The sequence below is a fragment of the Solea solea genome, chromosome 3, assembly GCF_958295425.1.
Source record: "Solea solea chromosome 3, fSolSol10.1, whole genome shotgun sequence".
NCBI lineage: Eukaryota > Metazoa > Chordata > Actinopteri > Pleuronectiformes > Soleidae > Solea > Solea solea.
This window is the reverse complement of record NC_081136.1, coordinates 23,392,123-23,412,037: the sequence shown is the minus strand read 5'-3', so window position 1 is coordinate 23,412,037 and position 19,915 is coordinate 23,392,123. Positions and strand designations below refer to the sequence as shown.

The 19,915-nt window shown below is 42.0% G+C and overlaps 1 protein-coding gene and 1 long non-coding RNA gene across 2 annotated transcripts in view; both read right to left on the bottom strand.

Moving 5' to 3' along the window:
- LOC131456149 (extracellular calcium-sensing receptor-like) overlaps positions 1 to 19,915 on the bottom strand; it is a 33,578-nt gene that overhangs the window by 2,172 nt on the left and 11,491 nt on the right. Inside the window, exons 6-8 of the mRNA XM_058624209.1 lie at positions 19,601 to 19,876; positions 19,112 to 19,339; positions 17,984 to 18,107 (exon numbers count right to left, since the gene is read on the bottom strand). Coding sequence (XP_058480192.1) covers positions 17,984 to 18,107; positions 19,112 to 19,339; positions 19,601 to 19,876 — 628 coding nt within the window. The remainder of the gene's footprint in view (positions 1 to 17,983; positions 18,108 to 19,111; positions 19,340 to 19,600; positions 19,877 to 19,915) is intronic.
- On the bottom strand, positions 5,157 to 15,120 carry LOC131456175 (uncharacterized). Its single transcript, XR_009239880.1, has 4 exons — positions 15,056 to 15,120; positions 14,916 to 14,980; positions 5,476 to 5,612; positions 5,157 to 5,236 (listed from the first exon to the last, which is right to left on the bottom strand). It is a non-coding gene; the product is annotated as an uncharacterized LOC131456175 (long non-coding RNA).

Genomic DNA, 19,915 nt, shown 5'->3' with positions numbered 1-19,915 from the left:
CCTTTGAAAGCTGACCTCTTAACCTCACCCACTCTCTGAACTTTAGTTTTTCCATCAGGGAGCCACACCCAGTTCATGATGTCATATATTGGTAAGGCATCACCATTCTCATCAAATGACACTCGATCACCAAATGTCATGGTGAAGTTGACTTTTTCCAAATAATACACAAGCTTTGATATTAGAATTAGACATAGAAGAAAAACCAGAAAGAAAACTGTAATTAGTGCCCAGTGGTTGCTTGCTTCAGCTGAACAACCGTGAAACAATTTCCTCATGCGAATATCGACTTAAAAGGACGTTAATTGTGACTTAAAGTTAGCCTTTGTACCCAGATTGAAATAATTCCCCAAATATATCATACAAGAATGGGAAAGACAGATTTAGATATTAGAAGATCTATAATTCTGTCATCTGTCATAACCACATATAACGAGTATGCTTCAGCCAGGTCTCTTTTGCTCAGTATTTTTTAGGGCTCATTAAGGTTTGGACAAAAATGTGCAGCCAACCAACACTCTAGAATATATGGATGAACTGTAAATTTGAAAGCCTGTAATAGCTTGTATCTTTCACTAGCACAGAGGCATGCAAATATAATAAAAGAGACAGATAGAATACCTTCTATTTGTTCTATTATATGTTGTACGTTCAGCAGTACCTAGAATTAAAAATCAAACTATCACATACCATATTTCACTTACTCTTTCAACTGATTAAAATCCAATGTCACTTAAGGGAAAGTGACAGGTTTAATTTATCTATCATATCTTTATTGTTCTGTCAGCTCTTCCAAAATAAAAATATATATTTCGTACATTTATATATGGGCCATTCTACCGAATTCGTGCAAAGTCCAGAGTTGGAAACACATTTTCAAAAGTTGTTTTCCAAAAACCTTTACCATACATATATTGTACCATATTTCTATGGTACATATCTAGTAAAGGCGCAGTCAAATTTCATATATTAATGTCTGCCTGTTCTTGAAATGTTTTTCCGCTCCTGAAATGTGTCACTACCGTAACACAGCAACACACTGCAATAAAAACCATTATATTAATCTGTTAATATTGTGTGTCCGTACACCCTCTAAAGAATAATTTTAGTAATTTATTATGAAGGGTTTTACAACTAAATCAATTAAAATTATTTTTTAAACAAATTTCAAAGTTTATTTTCTAAGACTCATCAAAATTTAAATGCAATCTTTTTTGTAAAATGAATTACACTGATCATAGAGATCTCAGAGTTCATTAGTTATTACATTGAATGTACATTCAACCAATAGTTATCATAAAATGTTATTTAATGACTCAATTCTTATTTTATTTTACAAAACATTCAGTGTTACGATAGTGACCGCACTGTTACAGTAGTGACTGCACTGTTTTGGTCGTGACCACACTATTTTGTTTGCAAGGTTGTATTATATCCCCTCAACCTTATTGCTTAATATTAACTCATAACCTGCCTTTTAATGTGAATTTTACAAACACAAATGTTATGTCTCTGATAGGTGAACTTTAGATGTGGGTTGTCTGCAGTCGTGTTGAGAGCTGCCTGTGGGAGCTGCCTAGTGTTTCTCTGAGCATAGAAACAAGATTGTATTTTCTGAGCAACCTGCTTGTCAGTGCGCTTCTTAATCCATGTTTCTCTTTATAATTGGCAGACTTGTATTTTTTTCTGCAAATTGTGCATGAGTGTGTTATGAAAAAGAAGGGTCTTTCTGATTTGAACAGGAACTCTGTGCTTCCATACTTCCTTCTGAGTTTTTGTTCTTGGGGAACATTTTGACTTCTCTGGCCTCACGCACAATCTATGGCACCGTTTTCTATATTTTTCTTTCTTCCATTCAAGTTTATTTTTCTGTGGTCACGCATTCCAGAACGTCTCTTATTAGTCTCACTAGAAGTGCGTGGAGTAACAGTCTCACTAGAAGTGCGAGGAGTAACAGTCACTAGAAGTGCGTGGAAGGTGAGGCGGCATGGGAGAAGGCGTGGCAGAAGGCGTGGCAGAAGGCGTGGCAGAGGGTGTGGGAGGTGGCGTGGAAGTTGTGCACAATCTCTCCATCTCTCTTTGACTTTTCACCAATAGCCTGTGATGTTGCTGTCTTTTTTGCCAAGATCTTCTGACCTTCCTTTGCTCCCTGTCAGATAAATCACTGATAGATTTGATCTTTCCTCCTTTCTTTACTTTCTTGTTTCGTTCTCTTTCCTTCTTTCCTTATCATATCATACATTATTTAGCACTCTGAGATTCTTAAGAAGGAAATGTGCTTTACAAATCAAATATAATAACAATATTATTATTATTATTATTATTATAATTATTATGTTTTAAGAGTATAATGTAATAATAATGATGAAAAATGTCCTTAAATATGTGGAACATTACATGTTGTCACTACCATAATGATTATGTCACAACTGTAACGTTACTATTCGTTACGGTTGTGACTGTTACGGTTGTGACATTTTTAGCTAATTCCTAGCATAACTCAAATATGCTAACAAGTAAATGGCTAGGAACAGATGTTTGAACAGTTGTACACACAACAAAACATGATATTTTGTTTTGAGCCCCCAAAAGTGTATTTACTTATAAATACTAATACATACATACATAATATGTGTACGGTTGTGACAATTATTAATGTAACATACTGATTTTCAGACTTTTGAACCCATTTACTTAAAAATGATGAGAGGTAATATCTCACCATGCAGCCATGAGGGACAGGGATGCAGTGTCACTTCTTGGTCAGAAATTCTGGGGTGTGACTAAAACCAGGCTCCACCCATGTGGTAAAACAACTCGTGTTACGGTTGTGACATGAAAGTGTGGGACAGCATTTTTTAAAGCATGTTTTGTAATTTAAAAAAAAACTTCAAAATGAATCTAAATGTTTTACATTCTGTTTAAAATAAACCAAATATATATTTTAAAATACACCATTGGAAAAAATGACAAAATTATTTTAAGTATTATTTTCATGGATTGAAATTTAGGGCTTAGAGATTGGGACAACTACTTCCCAATAGAAAGTACCTAGGAAGGTAGCATAAATGATGATTTTGTATATATTTAGCTTAATTACTATCTAGTTACTGTCTTGTGTTTAACTAGATCATAACATAATCTTAGTAAATATTGAAGGTCTGAATTCTTAATTGTTTTGTTAAATAGTTTTTTTAATGTGGGACAGCAATTTGCACGAATTCGGTAGAATGGCCCATATAAATATACAAAATTAAGAGTCGAGTGTCAACTGATATCACACCTGCCATGGCTCCAGTCTTTGTAAATGAGCACAGGTGTTGTTGCTGAAAGGTCCTCTCCCTGGCTCACACTGCAGCATGTCATCAAGAGCATATGCCAGAGCGTACACAGCCTTATACACATTATACTCTGACCTGAGGTCTGAAACATCGAGGAGCTCAGTCTCCACATTCTCTAGAACTTCCTGTCCAGTGCATAATTCTCCTCCAGCTTCCACCCAACCTGCTGGAGGTGGTGCAAATCTACACTGAAATGTGTGTTCCCAAAACTGATTCACCTGAGAGTAAATACATTTCTTAATTAATGCCAGGATATTAATGTCACAGGTACCGAATCAAGGGGAAAGACTCACCACACTTTTTCCATTTGTGTTGTTGTGATGTAGGTCAGGACGTATTTGTAACATGAAGTCCTGGAACCCTGGTATTTCTCCTCGACGAATGGAGATGCCCAGTGTTCCACCCAGGTATGGCATGAGGTGAGGAGTCTGGAGCACAGCAGCTGATGACCAGGCCTCACTGGCCATCCACTGCAGGCCTGTCACATTCTGCCTCACCACCTGTGCATTGCATTATAAATATATAAATTCATACTATTATACCAGTAAAACATGTTATAGTTCCCTCAGTTGATGTCAAAAACAAACCCTTACACACACAGTATAACAAGGGACATTCTATTTGTTCTCCCAAGCAATCTTACTCCAAAAACTTAGCAGCATTCTAAAAAAAAGTTACAGGTATGTTATGTCATTGAATGAAGTATATACATTTATACTTTCTTATGAGGAAGTGTATGTAAGTTTCCAAGTCATGAACACATGTGTAACAGAGTGTAACATGCAAAATTCATTATGTTCTCGTGAGCAAACTTGCTTTAAAACTACAGTACAAATTACAGTTGTAACATCAATTCTATTTTTACAGGCTAAAAGGTTTTGGTCACGTAACTTTTTTCAGGACTGACCTCTTTCATGATGTTAATTATGTGAATTTCTTGTGCAAATACGATCACAACTTGAGCTTTAGATGTTATCATCAAATCCACTATTCTCCTTAGTTCAGCAGAGTCTTCAGCCCAGGGCAAAATTTCTGTGTAAGCTAGACAACCTCCACCAGCTGGGCCCAGATCAGAGTGAAAGGATCTGGCAGCGTGGACTCCATAATCATCATCACTGATGAGCAGACCTGCCCAAGTCCAACCAAAGTGTTTTAGAATCTGAATCATAGCATTCACCTATGTGGACACAGAGCAGAGACACAGAGCATTAGTGCATAGACTGGAATCACCTTTCACTAGAAATCCTGCTAAACAGGTTCATCAAAGACTAATGTTTAATCAAGTCTTTAAGTGTTGAATATTTAACACAACTCTGAAAATGAGACAACATGGCTAGTGATTCATTTTTTTCAATTTTTTTGCAGACAGATTTTCACCTGAAAAGCATCACTCGGGATCGTCCTGAAGAAAGATGGGAACTTTTGTCTGTCACTCAGGCAGGAACATGTGGCATAATAACTCACCTGCAAAAAATATTAAATCTTGTATTCTAATATCAGTCATAGTCACTTGCATCTTTACAACTTCATTTAAATTTGCAGTTAAATAAAATGCTAATCATTTTAAGCAATGATTGACTTCAGAGGCAGATCAACTTACCAGAGGCACTCTGTACAAACCTAACAATGTGGATATGGCAATAGAACGTGTGGAGGAAGAATCACCCACAATCCCTAGGACTGGAGGAGTTCCTACACAGTTTTCCTCTAATGTAACTTGCTCTTCTTGACCACTGACTAAGGTCAGTGCTGCACGAAATCCTATTCGTAGTTGGTTGCAGTGATCATACAGACTGTATCCCAGAGTCACATTAGGCAGCAGGTTGGAGTTTCTGTTGATCTCATCAATAGCAAAGGCCATGGTCTGAGCATGTCTGTATCCTATAACATTAAAACTGATATAAAATACAAGTGTTTACTATTCAAAATGTATTATACAGTAAATGAGCAAAGCTACAGATACTGCAATTTATTATTTATCATTATCTTCACCCACAATAAAATGTAAATGCTTTAATAAGGTCAGAGTGATGTAATGTTTTCATAGTAATAACAAGATAATCAGAACATTGTCAAACTTAGTGGCATAATTTCTCTCAGCTTCTTAATTTTTCTGTTTCTCTTACATACTCACCCATAGCAGTTAGACTGATGTGGCTCGAAAATAAAAGAGAGATCAGGATCAGCAGAGAATAGGTTATTTTCAAAAAGTCCACCGAGAATCACATCTCCCGTCTGGTGCATCTCATTTAGATGAAATTTTCCCCGTGACTGGCAAGAGGAGGAAAAAAGAGAGGAGGACACAGCAGAGGAAAAGCAGAACAACAGTGGTAAGAGCAAGTTGTTGTCCAAAAATACCCTCATGACTTTGCTCTGGTTCTTCACTTTTCTGAGTTTGGTTCCTTCACTACGATAACCATTATATTGACTTGTGATATTAGTTATTCTTGCATACCACCTATCAGGGCAGAACATTAAGCTGTATGGGCAGGGCCTAAAATGTATTTGTGAATGCTTGTGTATGTGTGTTAGACTTGTAGTAAAGACAAGACAAGACAAGACAAGAAAAGACCAAAGACAAGACAAGACAAGACCAAGACTTTGACTAGACAAGACTGAGACCAAGACCGAAAAAAAACAAAAAAACACATACACCATAACTTGCATGAATTGATGAACAGTAGCATACTGGGGTTCAGCCGCAGTTTACATTCAATACATATTAGAGGGAATTATTTCAACTATAGGCAGAACAATACAGAGACAGAGTATGTCATGTGAGCTCACTCACTGTAAATGTTTCCACTCCCTTCACTTTTGTATGCTGTTGAGGAGTGACATGACTGGTACTGACTGGTCCCAAAATCATCTGACAAAACAGCTAACACCTCCAACTGTCTAAAAAATGGGAAATATGGAACTGATTTAAATCATACTTAATTTGTAGATGAAACTGTAACATCAAATTAAAGATACACAATTATAAACTTGAAATTGTCCCATTGTATTAGCCAATTACACTGTATGTTACCATGTTTGTTTGTGGTTCGGAGGTATGCTACGGAGTCATAAGCTTCCTCAGAGGCATTACAAAATATGTGCACCTCTGTGCAGACCGTTTATGTCCACCCCCTTTGACAAATATGCCAGGGGCAGGGTGACCTGCAGTAGGATCTTTAGTCTTTCTGTCTAAACTGTCTAAAGAATGGGAAATATGGAACTGATTTAAATCATACTTAATTTGTAGATGAAATTGTAACATCAAATTAAAGATACACACTTATAAACTTGAAATTGGCCTAATGTTAAGTCAACACAATGGTAATATACAGATGTTAAAAGTCAATGATCTAACCCTAACCCCAACCCATTTATTTAGTCAAACAACACCCTTTTAAGTACAAAACTGCTCTTCAACAATACAAAGACATGTGATCACGTCGCACGCACACACAGGGAGAATAGAGACAGAAAATGTTTTTTGTAGTATAACCCCCAAAATACACTGGTTGCAGAACAGATGTGCTGCAGAGTGGAAGCACTGCGCTCAGATCCGTACAGCTACTCCAATTGACACTGCTTGCATCTCATGTCCACCTGCTTCCGCACTGGTGGACAGCTGGAGTCCTGGGACTAGGTTTCCTTGCATTACTCGCACGAAAATACACTGTATATGTTGTTAACACAAGGTTAGCCACCGGTCAGCACCTTGGTCACATCTCGGGTGCCGACAACAAACTTTACATCTGCATAGTATTATCTAATAAGTGGTGATGGTCAGCTCCCTCTTCAGCATCTGTGAAAGTTGCGCACCAGTAAGTGAAGCATAGAGTTCCAGTCAAGGCATTGAGTAGACCTGTTTGGGAGGAACTCTGTAGTGGGCGTTAGGAAGGAAACATATGCTACCATGTTTGTTCGTGGTTCGGAGGTATGCTACGGAGTCATAAGCTTCCTCAGAGGCATTACAAAAGATGTGCACCTCTCTGTGCAGACTGTTTATTTCCACCCCCTTTGACAAATATGCTAAGGGCAGGGTGACCTGCAGTAGGATTTTTAGTCCTTCTAGGCTTTTCACTGCTGCAGAAGCTCCTGAGGCAAAAGTGGGTCATCCCTTCCTCAGTGCTTGTCCCAAAGGTGCCTAAGAGTGTTTTGGCTCTGGTGGTATAGGGTAGAATGAAACCCAAGGGGTCATACTGACTTGTTAGCATCTTGTATATATTGCGCCATAATCCTTATCCCATAATGCTTGTAACTGAGGAAATCGGTGTGGTAGAGCCAGCTTAACCCCAGGGTAACTTCTTGGGCATCTGTTTTGTCTTGAGCCAACCATAGCTCCACACTGGCTGGGAGCCAGGGATATGCTCAATGTCATCCCATGGCCCTGTATCAGGACTGAGAGCTTGTGCTGAGTTTGGAGCTTGTGGCATACCTGGTAACAACCTGGTTGTGGGTACAGAAACGGCCTCTTCCTTTGAACATCATACATTGCCCTGTTATGAGACAGTGGTTGGTCATGAAGCACCAACTCTTCTGCCTCTGGCTCTGGTCATGGTGGCGGCACAGGCCAATTATTAGTGAGGGAGACTCATGGGAGGAGGTGAGAGAGATCTTCCTGGCCGTACCGTCCGGTTAGGTAGTCTCTACTTCCTCTCGGCGAGTGATGGACCCCAAGTGATCAACCTCATAATCGGCACAGCATACAGGTGGGTGGATCTATTGTCTGGGTCATACACCAAGTAAATCTGGATATTCTGACATCTCTGATCTAAATCCAATGATCTGACTCGAAGGACCATCATATGCTGTGCAGAGTTTGCTGGTATCTAACTCTGATCACTGATTCTGTGTTTATCACCAGATTCACATTGGTGTGTCAGCCAGAACACTATTTAAGGCCAATAAACCCAGAGTAGAAAGATGATGAGATGAGAGATGGCTACAGTTGGAACATTTATTTTCTCCTTTGCCTTCACATACAGGCATAATCCAGTTATCAACTGTGGTAATGTGGTTTTCTAAGAAGCAAGAAAAACATAATAAAATATCTAGACTAAACATAATGTAATATTATTAAACCTTAAAACTGAAAATATCAGCTCTTAAGAAACACTAGGTGACATTCTCATGCATTGTAATGAGGTTACTTCTGCTATTAACATGATTATACCGTCGCTCCTTCTCATTAAAACCCCACAACTGGTACATGAACATAAATGAAAAATAGTAGAGGTAAGAATACTCACTTTGTCAATCACACCCAGACCACTCTGGGTATCAAATTATAAGTTATTATCAAAACTAGCATGTACCTGATTCTCTCAACTACATGATATAACAATGTGCTACCAGCAGGTGGCTGTAATAAACAAACAAGTCTGGGTATACATTTACTCATTGTATTAGCTTTGGGGCCTTTGCTACAGTACTTCTCTCTGTGTGTTGACCTGATACCTGATTGAACATTTCCAGCAAATGGCAGGGCAGTAAATCTCAGTCCTTTGCCAGGACACACAAGATTGCTGTTACTTGACTGATATTTGTCAAATCTGACCCAAAAGCCATCCAAACAAGGGGATCCATTTATCTTTGATCTTGCTCTGGAACCTTTAGCCTCCTACATACGCTCTAGCCCTGAAATACTCCCTATAACACATCTGGGAATTCAACATAAGATTTCGGCCTACGCTGATGATGTTATATTATTTATTTCAGACCCTAAAGCCTCTATATCTCTTAATTTTGCTCATTTTCAGGATACAAGATAAATTGGGGGAAAAGTGAACTGATGCCTTTGTCAAATTTAGTAGATAGGACATTCCTCAAGACAACTCCATTTAGAATTGTATCAGATAAGTTCACAAGTCTGGGTATTATAGTCACAAGGAAGTTGAGTCAGCTACTGCAGGCATTAACCTGGAGATGTCTGCAGGGTTACAAATTGAACACCTCTCCTGTCAACGCACCTCTCTACCAGCACTCATTAATAGCCCAGTAAAGATTAAGAAGCACGTGTATAATGATAACCCGATAATTTATAATTCTTTGAAGATATGGAAGCAGGTAACAACAACTCTGAAAACCCCGAAAGTTTATTTGGATTCTATTTGCTGTAACCATGCATTTGTACCTGCACTGGATGTAGTTTTCTCAAACTGGAGAGAGAAGGGCATTATCACTTTGAGAAATGTTTATATCAAGGTCATTTGGCTTCCTTTCAGCAGTTACAGTGGGCATTCCAGCTACCAGCTTCCCATTTTTTTTCGTTTCCTACAGTTGACACTTTGTGAGAACTTGTGTTCCACAATATGAATGTAAACCTCAGGATGTAGCATTAGACATCATCATCATCATCATCATCATCCTCCGCTTATCCGGGGCCGGGTCGCGGGGGCAGCAGTTTCAGCAAGGGACCCCAAACTTCCTTTTCCTGAGCCGCATTGACCAGCTCCGACTGATGGATCCCGAGGCGTTCCCAGGCCAGAGTGGAGATGTAATCTCTCCACCTTGTCCTAGGTCTACCCCGAGGCCTCCCAGCTGGACGTGCCTGATATACCTCCCTTGGGAGGCGCCCAGGAGGCATCCTCACCAGATGCCCGAACCACCTCAACTGGCTCCTTTCAACGTGAAGGAGCAGCGGTTCTACTCCAAGCTCCCCCCGGATGACCGAGCTTCTCACCCTATCTCTAAGGGAAAAGCCAGCCACTCTCCTGAGGAATCCCATTTCGGCCGCTTGTACCCGCGATCTCGTTCTTTCGGTCATGACCCAACCTTCATGACCATAGGTGAGGATAGGAACGAAGACTGACCGGTAGATCGAGAGCTTTGCCTTCCGGCTCAGCTCCCTTTTCGTCACAACTGTGCGGTAAAGCGAATGCAGTACCGCACCAGCCGCTCCGATTCTCCGGCCCATCTCCGGCTCCCTCGTCCCCTCACTCGTGAACAAGACCCCGAGATACTTGAACTCCTTCACCTGGGGCAAGGAGTCATTCCCTACCCGGAGAAGGCAATCCACCGGTTTCCTGCTAAGAGCCATGGCCTCAGACTTAGAGGTGCTGATCCTCATCCCGACCGCTTCACACTCGGCCACAAACCGATCCAGTGAGCGCTGAAGGTCGCAGGCCGACGAAGCCATGAGGACCACATCATCTGCAAAAAGCAGCGACGTGATCTCAAGCCCGCCAAACCACAACCCCTCTCCCCCACGACTACGCCTCGATATCCTGTCCATGAAAATCACAAACAGGATTGGTGATAAAGCGCAGCCCTGGCGAAGGCCAACACCCACAGGAAACAGGCCTGATTTAGTGCCGAGAACCCTGACACAGCTCATACTTTGGGCGTATAGGGATTGGATGGCCCTAAGTAGTGCCCCCCTCACCCCATACTCCCGCAGCACCTCCCACAGTATCTCCCTGGGAACCCGATCATACGCCTTCTCCAGGTCCACAAAACACATGAAGACTGGATGGGCGTACTCCCAGGCCCCCTCCAGGATCCCTGCAAGAGTAAAGAGCTGGTCCGTTGTTCCACGACCAGGACGGAATCCGCATTGTTCCTCTTGAATCCGAGGTTCGACTACCGGTCAACCCTCCTTTCCAGTACCTTGGAGTAAACCTTACCAGGGAGGCTGAGAAGTGTGATGCCCCGGTAATTGGCACACACTCTCAGGTCCCCCTTTTTGAAAAGGGGGGCCACCACCCCAGTTTGCCACTCCTTCGGCACTGACCCCGACCTCCACGCAATGTTGAAGAGACGTGTCATCCAAGACAGCCCCTCCACACCCAGAGCCTTCAGCATTTCTGGACGGATCTCATCAACCCCTGGGGCCTTGCCACTGCGGAGTTGTTTAACCACCTCAGTGACCTCCCTCAGGGAGATTGACGATGATCCCCCATCAGCCTCCCTCTCTGCCTCCACCACAGAGGGTGCAGATGTCGGATTCAGGAGTTCCTCAAAGTGTTCCTTCCACCGTCCGGTTACCTCCTCAGTCGAGGTCAACAGTGTCCCATCCTTACTGTACACAGCTTGGATGGTCCCCCGCTTTCCCCTCCTGAGGCCCCGAATGGTTTTCCAGAAACGCCTTGGTGCCGACCGATAGTCCTTCTCCATGTCCTCTCCGAACTTCTCCCATACCCGCTGCTTTGCGTCTGCCACAGCAGAGGCTGCCGCCCTTCGGGCCTGTCGATACCTTGCAACTGCCTCACGAGTCCTCCGGGATAACATATCCCGGAAACACTCCTTCTTCAGTCGGACAGCTTCCCTGACCACCGGTGTCCACCACGATGTTCGAGGGTTACCGCCCCTTGAGGCACCTAAATCCCTGGAGCCACAGCTCTCCACTACAGCTTTCACAATAGAGTCTTTGAACACTGCCCATTCAGGTTCAATGTCCCCAGCCTCCACAGGGATACAGGAAAAGCTCCGCCGGAGGTGAGAGTTGAAGGCCTCTCGGACAGGGGCATCCTCCAGACGTTCCCAGTTCATCCGCACTACACGTTTGGGTTTACCAGGTCTATCCAGAGTCCTCCCCCATCCTCTGACCCAACTCACCACCAGATGGTGATCAGTTGACAGCTCTGCCCCTCTCTTCACCCGAGTGTCCAGAACATGCGGCCTTAGATCAGATGAAACGATCACAAAATCGATCATCGACCTTCGGCCAAGGACACTCTGGTACCAAGTACACTTATGAGCGTCCTTATGCTCGAACATGGTGTTTGTTATGGATAGTCCATGACTTGCACAGAAATCCAATAACAAACGACCACTCTGATTTAGATCAGGTAGGCCGTTCTTCCCAATCACGCCTCTCCAGGTTTCCCCATCGCTGCCCACGTGCGCGTTGAAATCTCCCAGCAGAACTATGGAGTCCCCCGACGGAGCCCCTTGCAGAACTCCATCTAGGGCCTCCAAGAAGGCCGGGTACTCCGAGCTGCTGTTCGGTGCATAAGCACAAACAGCAGTCAGGCCTTTCCCCCCCGCAACCCTAAGGCGCAGGGAGGCGACCCTCTCGTCCACCGGGGTAAACTCCAACACAGCGGCGCTCAGCCGGGGGCTTGTGAGTATCCCCACACCCGCCCGGCGCCTTACACCCTGGGCAACTCCAGAGAAGAATAACTTCCAACCCCTATCCAGGAGTGTGGTTCCAGAGCCAAGGCTCTGCGTGGAGGTAAGCCCCACCAGATCTAATTGGTAGCGCTACATCTCCCGCACAAGCTCCGGCTCTTTCCCCCACAGCGAGGTGACGTTCCATGTCCCCAGAACCAGCTTCTGCCGCCCAGGTCCAGTACGTCGAGATCCCCGACCTTCACCGCCACCCATGTGGCAGCGCACCCGACCCCAGTCGATCTCCGGAGGACGATGAAGAGGCCACGGGACTTGTTCGGGCTGTGCCCGGCCGGGCCCCGTGGTAGACCCGGCCACCAGGCGTTCGCTCACGGGCCCTCCGTCTGGGCCTGGCTCCAGGCGGGGGCCCCGGGCTTCCTCCGGGCAGGGTCACTCTCTTCCTCTGTTGTTTTTTCATGAGGTCTTTGAACCATTCTTCATCAGGCCCCTCCGCTGAGACCAATTTGCCTTGGGAGACCCTACCAGGAGCACTAGGCTCCAGACAACACAGCTCTCAGAATCACAGGGGCACTCAAACCTCTCCACCACGGTAAGGTGATGGTTCCCGGAGAGGAGCATTAGACAGTTTTTTTCAAATCAAGCCATATACGAGAGGGGCTATATCTAAACACTATGGAATCATACAGAATTTGAATGACACAGTGTCAGACCCATTCAAAGAGGCTTGGGGGAGAGGATTGGATAGAGAAATCTCAGATGAGATGTGGGAGAATTGTATTAAGAACATCCATAATAGCTCAATCAATGCAAGTGTAACCAGTGTCTTGAAGTGAGTACAACTAATTTAGTCAACTTCAAATTAAAGCTAGGTTATTATCGGAAGCTCTAGGCACGACTATGGAGCCTAAAATTGTAAAAGGTCAGCAGTGAACACACATCACAAAACAGGTAAGTTTGAAATATGTCAGTCAGTCATCATCTACCACTTTATCCTCCACCAGGGGGGGTGCTGTGCCAATCTCAGCTACATCAGGCAATAGGCGGGGTACTACCTGGACAGTTCGCCAGTCCATCGCAGGGCCACACACAAACAACCATTCACTCTCACACTCACTCCTATGGTCAATTTAGAGTGTCCAATTTACCTAATTCCCCACATTGCATGTTTTTGGACTGTGGAAGGAAGCCGGAGAACCCGGAGAGAATCCACGCACAAACGGGGAGAACATGCAAACTCCATGCAGAAAGGCCCTTGTTCCAACCGGGGCTCGAAGCTGGGTCTTCTCGCTGCAAGGCGAGAGTGCTAACCACTACACCACTGTGTGGCCCTGTTTGAAATATGTACTGTACAAAATTGTTAACAATATTTTACACTCCCGGCCTATCTAAGCCGGCTTCCTAAGTGCACAGGCGCACAATAATGGGAAGAAAAAAAAAAGGAAAAAATTGCTGCCTTTGGAGTTCATGGAAGATCTTGATGTTTGTGTGTGTTTCTTGGAGTATGAATGTTCTTTTTCTACTGCCCGGGTAGGTTTATGTATGATCTTATCTGTATCTCAGGTGAAGGAGCGGAATGATGAAGGTCCCAAGATGCCACAGCTGGCCACACTAGGCTCTTGGTCTGTTCGTTGTTGAGTTCTGTGGTTAGCTCGCCACTGACCATCAGGGTCAGGTTCAGATGATCTCTCTCTCTCATCCAAAAAAAAACAATCTATGCATACAGTACAGAATGCATTAGTTGCCATTGTCTCATTTCTATTGAAATCCAAACAACTCATCTCCATCAAATCAATTAACAACCATTTGCAAAGGATATAAAGACTCTCATCATTATATACATGAATAGACACACCACATAAAATAGGTCGGTTCTGATAAACAATCAATAAATCGATCATGTACTTCCCATCTTCCCATCATCCAATAAAATCATGAAAGTTCTGAAACCAGATATTTATGTTTCTAAACCCTTTAAATCTATTTATGCATCTTAATAACATTTTAAACATCACATTTTAATCAACCATTTAAAAATATGAATTATTTTTAACAGTTAAGATGAACTTCTGTCTCTCATGTCCACATTGAACATGTATATCAGCAATTAAAAGAACTCAATCACCATTATCTTACAATATGACAAGAAAGAGGGTGAATACTATTAATATGAACTATTAAATTACTACTAAATGGTTTTAAGTCAACAAAACAAACCATAAAGGCACCTTTGGCAGTGTGAGTGCTACCAACATTTCCTACAAAAATCAAAACAACTCACATTTAAATGCTAGCGATTAGCATGTGGTTAGCGCAATTAGCCCGCGGCTAACGCGATTAGCGATCTTTTATAAACATTTCTAACAACATAAAACAATCTGAATCTGTGTCTATGTGATATCGAGCACTATGTATTAAGGTCACAACTCCGATTGGTTTTAAAAGAACAGTGTTTCATAACATAATGGAGCATAGTTAGCATAATGCTCGGGTTAGCATTAGCATCCTTACCGGAGCTATCTTGAGGAGCTCGCAAATTTGTGCGGCTCGTCTCTATCTCTCTCACAGCTTCCAACCTAATGGACAGACAATATTTTACTAGTTGGTACAAGGTTTTATGAATTTCTATCCCTCAGAGGATATTTCCATACCAGTCCTTAATGCTCTCTGGCAATGTCTCCACCGGAAGAAAGGAAAAGGTGAGTGCTCATTGAAAATTCCCAGGGGTCTATACGCCACCCTCTGGCGGAGTAAAGGATTACACTTCAGTAAACCTGTGAGGGTTACACAAGACATAAACTGATACAATTCAAGGTGGCGCATAGACTACACTATTCTCCCTCTAGATTGCAGAAAATATTCCCGGATGTGTCATCCCAATGTATTAAGTGTCGAAGTGAAGAGGGAACATTATCCCACTTATTTTTGTCATGTCATAAGCTACAATCATTCTGTGGTTCCTTATTTGAGTTTTTCACTAAGGCCTTTAATCATCCATGTAACCCAGACCCATGCACTGTATTGTTCGGGGTGGCCAATCCAGATAGTGTGAAGAGTAGTTGTGAAGCCAAGGCTATTTCCCTTTCAACACTATTAGCCAGATAGTTAATCTTACAATCTTTGACATCTGAAAGGTCTCCTACATTTTGAAATGTGGTTGAGAGAGCTGGGAAATGTATTTTGGAGAATGTATTTGGAGAAAATCAGGTACACTATGTCTGCTAAAGAGGAATGTTTCTCTAAAACCTGGCAACCTTTTCTCAATTTAATGTCTAACTGAACTTGTGCTTTTCTGTCGCTGTGCCATATTTTTGTCTTATGTCCTGCTACTGCATGTTAAAATCCTCTGTCAAGTAGCCTGTACTGTTCTGCACTGCACCACCAACTACTGTTAATATGTATCTATTCCTTTGTTACGAAAACAATTAGAATAAATACACACACAAAAAAGCCATCCAAAAATGCCTTTTGGTGCCATTACCTACCCCAGGAGGAAGTCAGCCATTTTGAATTTAGTGTTTGTTTACTGTCCATTTCTACATGTTTCATTTTAACCCTCTTACAACAATCAAGGCAGTTATCCAACCGTTTATCCTTGTAATTTAATTTTAGATACTTTATTAATCCCCTTAGGGAAATTATTCTCTGCATTTTGACCCATCCTAGAATTAGGAGGAGACTTGAACCGGCAACCTTCCGGTTACAAGCCAAGTTCCCTTTCCACTTGGCCACAGGCTGCCTAAATGACAAGTATATGGGTTCAAATGACAAGTATATGGGTGCAAAGCTCAATTTCTCTGCTTTCTGTTATCCATCCATTCGTCTTCTAACACTCCACATGAGGGTCACGCTGGGTGCTGTGCCAATCTCAGCTGAATCTCAGCTAAGAAAGGCGGGGTCACACCCTAGACAGATCACCAGTCCATAGTTTTTTTTTATTTTCTAGATATCACAAATGGTCTAGGAGTTACGGTAATGAGAGGTATGCATGCCAAATCCTGTAGGCAACGACAGGATGGTCAATGAAGGGTTAACGAACTCTGACAGATTTGATCTCATGAACTTATATATTTGTCTGTGTAAATGTAAGACCACTTACTTGAAATGCTATCAGAATCTTGGTCATAGCCTGACACTAAATGTCCATGATTGCCCATAAAATGCCAAAGGACTGCAATTTGGTGGTGCACTGTATCTTCACCAACATTCAGTTTCCCTTCACAGACATCCATACAAAATAATCAAGTATAGTAACAGTTCCATCTACTGGCTACAGGAAGTAAGACTTTTAAAGAAAACATAATTTAAGTTAGGGCCCAACTACTGCTGCTTGCAGCCCTAGGTATGTCTTTTATTTATTTTGAAAAGTGTTTCATAAGTGCTCCTTGTTTTCATGTCTATACATAGATTTTAATATGAAATGACTAAATAAAGATAACAAATGGAGAAATAATGCATTAAATAAGTTGTTAGATAAAAATCCAACAGGAAATTCTGTATTTTTTTAATCTTTATTGCCTGCATTGTGATCTGGTAAATATGACTCAGATTTAAAATACAGAGTGGAGCAGCCAGAGAGACAGCAGTTTTAACTTTGATATGTTGTGATGCCTCGACCCATGATAGCTTTCTTTGTGTTTTGTTCTGGTTTTAACAGGATTATGTAACATTTGGGTCCAAACAGTGCCACCAAGAGGCCAAAACTGGAGGCCAGGATGGCAAATACCTCCACTGCATCTGCATATTTGCCTGGTGAGCTGATGTAAGCAGGGACAAAGGCCACCCACACTGCACAGAAGATCAGCATGCTGAAAGTGATGAGTTTGGCCTCATTGAAACTGTCTGGAAGATTTTTCGCTAGAAAAGCAAACAAAAAACTAAGGACAGCCAGTAAACCAATATAACCAAGTAAAACAGCAAAACCAACTGTGGACCCGACTACACACTCATAAACTATCTTGTCACTGTGATACTGGGTGTTTTTATGAGGCACTGGTGAAGCAGAGACAAGCCAGACAGTGCAGATTGCTGCTTGAATAGAAGTTAGAAACAGAACTGTCCCTCTCTGCTGCACAGCACCAAACCACTTCAGACTGGATTCACCTCCTGGTTTGGAGGCCCTGAACACAGCCAGAACCACCATGGTTTTCACCAGGATACATGAGACACAAAGCACAAAGCTGATGCCAAATGCTGCATGTCTTAGTTGACAAGTCCATAATCTGGGTCGTCCAATGAAGAGCAACGAACACAAGAAACACAATTTGAGCGACACCAAGAGAAGAAAACTGAGTTCTGAATTGTTGGCACGAACTATAGGTGTGCTGTGATGATGGATGAAGATGCCCAGAACAACAACACAGATAAATGTGCCCAACAGTGAGGTGATTGTCAAGCAGATACCCAAAGGCTCATGGTAGAAGAGGAACTCTGTTTTCTTAGGAACACAGTGGTCACGCTGGGGGCTGGACCAGAAATCTTCTGGACAACTGGCGCACTCCATGGAGTCTGAAAAAAAAATGGAAAATGATGAGATACATGTTTATAAAACATCTCTGAACTGTGGTGTTTACACGCACCAGTTGTATTGCTGATCTTTCCCTCAGAACAAGGGATACAGTCAAAACAACATTCAGGTTCTCCTTTCTTTGTGGCCATGCGGGTACCTGGAGTACAACTCTCACTGCACACTGACCGAGGAGGCTGTGTGGAGAAAAATCAGCAGCTGCTATTATATTCAAAGATTCCTTCATACTTTTCCATATTTTTTATCTGCAGAGAGTCACTATTCATGTTTGCTTGCATACATGAGATTTCTGAGATTGATTTTGGTTATTTTGATTTCATTTACTGCTGTGTTTACATACATTTTTCGGGCATATTATTTAAGTGATTTATATGTTTATTATTTTCTTTAATTATTCTGGGGAATTATATGTAAATTCGTTTTGGTAGTATAATTTGCCCAGTCGTAATTCTTTGGTATATTTTGTGTTTGATTACTCTGTGGTTATTATTTTCTTTATTTGAGTTATTTGTGGTATTTTCTTTGTTTTTTTCCTATTCTGGGCAATTTATATTTTGTTTAGTTTGTACATAAGATTTGTGTTATTAATTTCTGTATCTTGTTTTAGTGCCAAGGCCGGTGGTGGTGCTGGTGACCTGGATGGAGGTGTCCGTTTTTCCTGCGTGCTGTGTCCCCTGGGATTTCGGTATTCACTGTGTGTGTGTGCCTGTCACATAACCTGGTGATTTGAGTATTTTTAATTTAGACTCCTCCTCTCACTAGCTTAATTTCACCACTAGCCTAAGCCCGAACAGATAATTTTTTTTGGTTTGAATGAACACATTGTGCTTTTAAAAGATTTATTAAAGTGTGCATTATTTTAACATTTTGAATCACGTCTCCTGCATTTTTGAGTAGAATTCACTTGCGTGTCCTTCAATTGGGGTAAAATCAATCTTTGGGTGAAAGTCCCAAAGTAGCGTTGTCGGCTCCTTAACTTTAACAACATTAATCACTTCATTAGGTTTCTTCCTTACGCTCGCCACATGTTCATTTAGGGTTTACCTGCACCATCATGGACATGGGTGGGTAACAACAACCACATCAGACTGACCATAGCAAAGCTCTACAGATGTATCAAGGAAAAGTATAAATTTAGCCCAGAGTAGGGTAGTGAAGTCTAAAAAAATATGAAAAGTACCTGTTTGGACTCAAAGTTCCAGAATATTTTGTCTTCATCCAGTGTGAGTTCTTCACCTTTGAAAGCTGACCTCTTAACGTCACCCACTCTCTGAACTTTAGTTCTTCCATCAGGGAGCCATTCCCAGTTCATGATGTCATATATTGGTAGGGCATCACCATTCTCATCAAATGACACTTGATCACCAAATGTTGTCGTGAAGTTGACTTTATCCAAATAATACACAAGCTTTGATATCAGAATTAGACACAGAAGAAAAATCAAAAAGAAAACTTCAACTAATGTCCAGTGGTTGTGTTGTCATTAGACCAGCACATTCACAATTTCTCTATTAACATTTGCATGGTGAGTAAAAGTAAACATTTGAACCAAAAATGAAAATATTCCCCAAAGATTTCAAACAAGAAATGGAAAGTCCGATTTACATAAGGATGAACTGAGAACAAGGATGAAATTAAATTAAGAGTTGGGTGTAATCTGATATCTCACCTGCCATGGCTCCAGTCCTTGTAAATGAGCACAGGTGTTGTTGCTGAAAGGTCCTCTCCCTGGCTCACACTGCAGCATGTCATCAAGAGCATACGCCAGAGCGTACACAGCCTTATACACATTATACTCTGGCCTGAGGTCTGAAACATCCACCAATTCATTCTCCACATTCTCTATAACCTCCTGTCCAGTGCATAATTCTCCTCCAGCTTCCACCCAACCTGCTGGAGGTGGTGCAAATCTACACTGAAATGTATGTTCCCAAAACTGATTCACCTGCAACGCAATTCATTATGGAATTAATGCCAGTATATT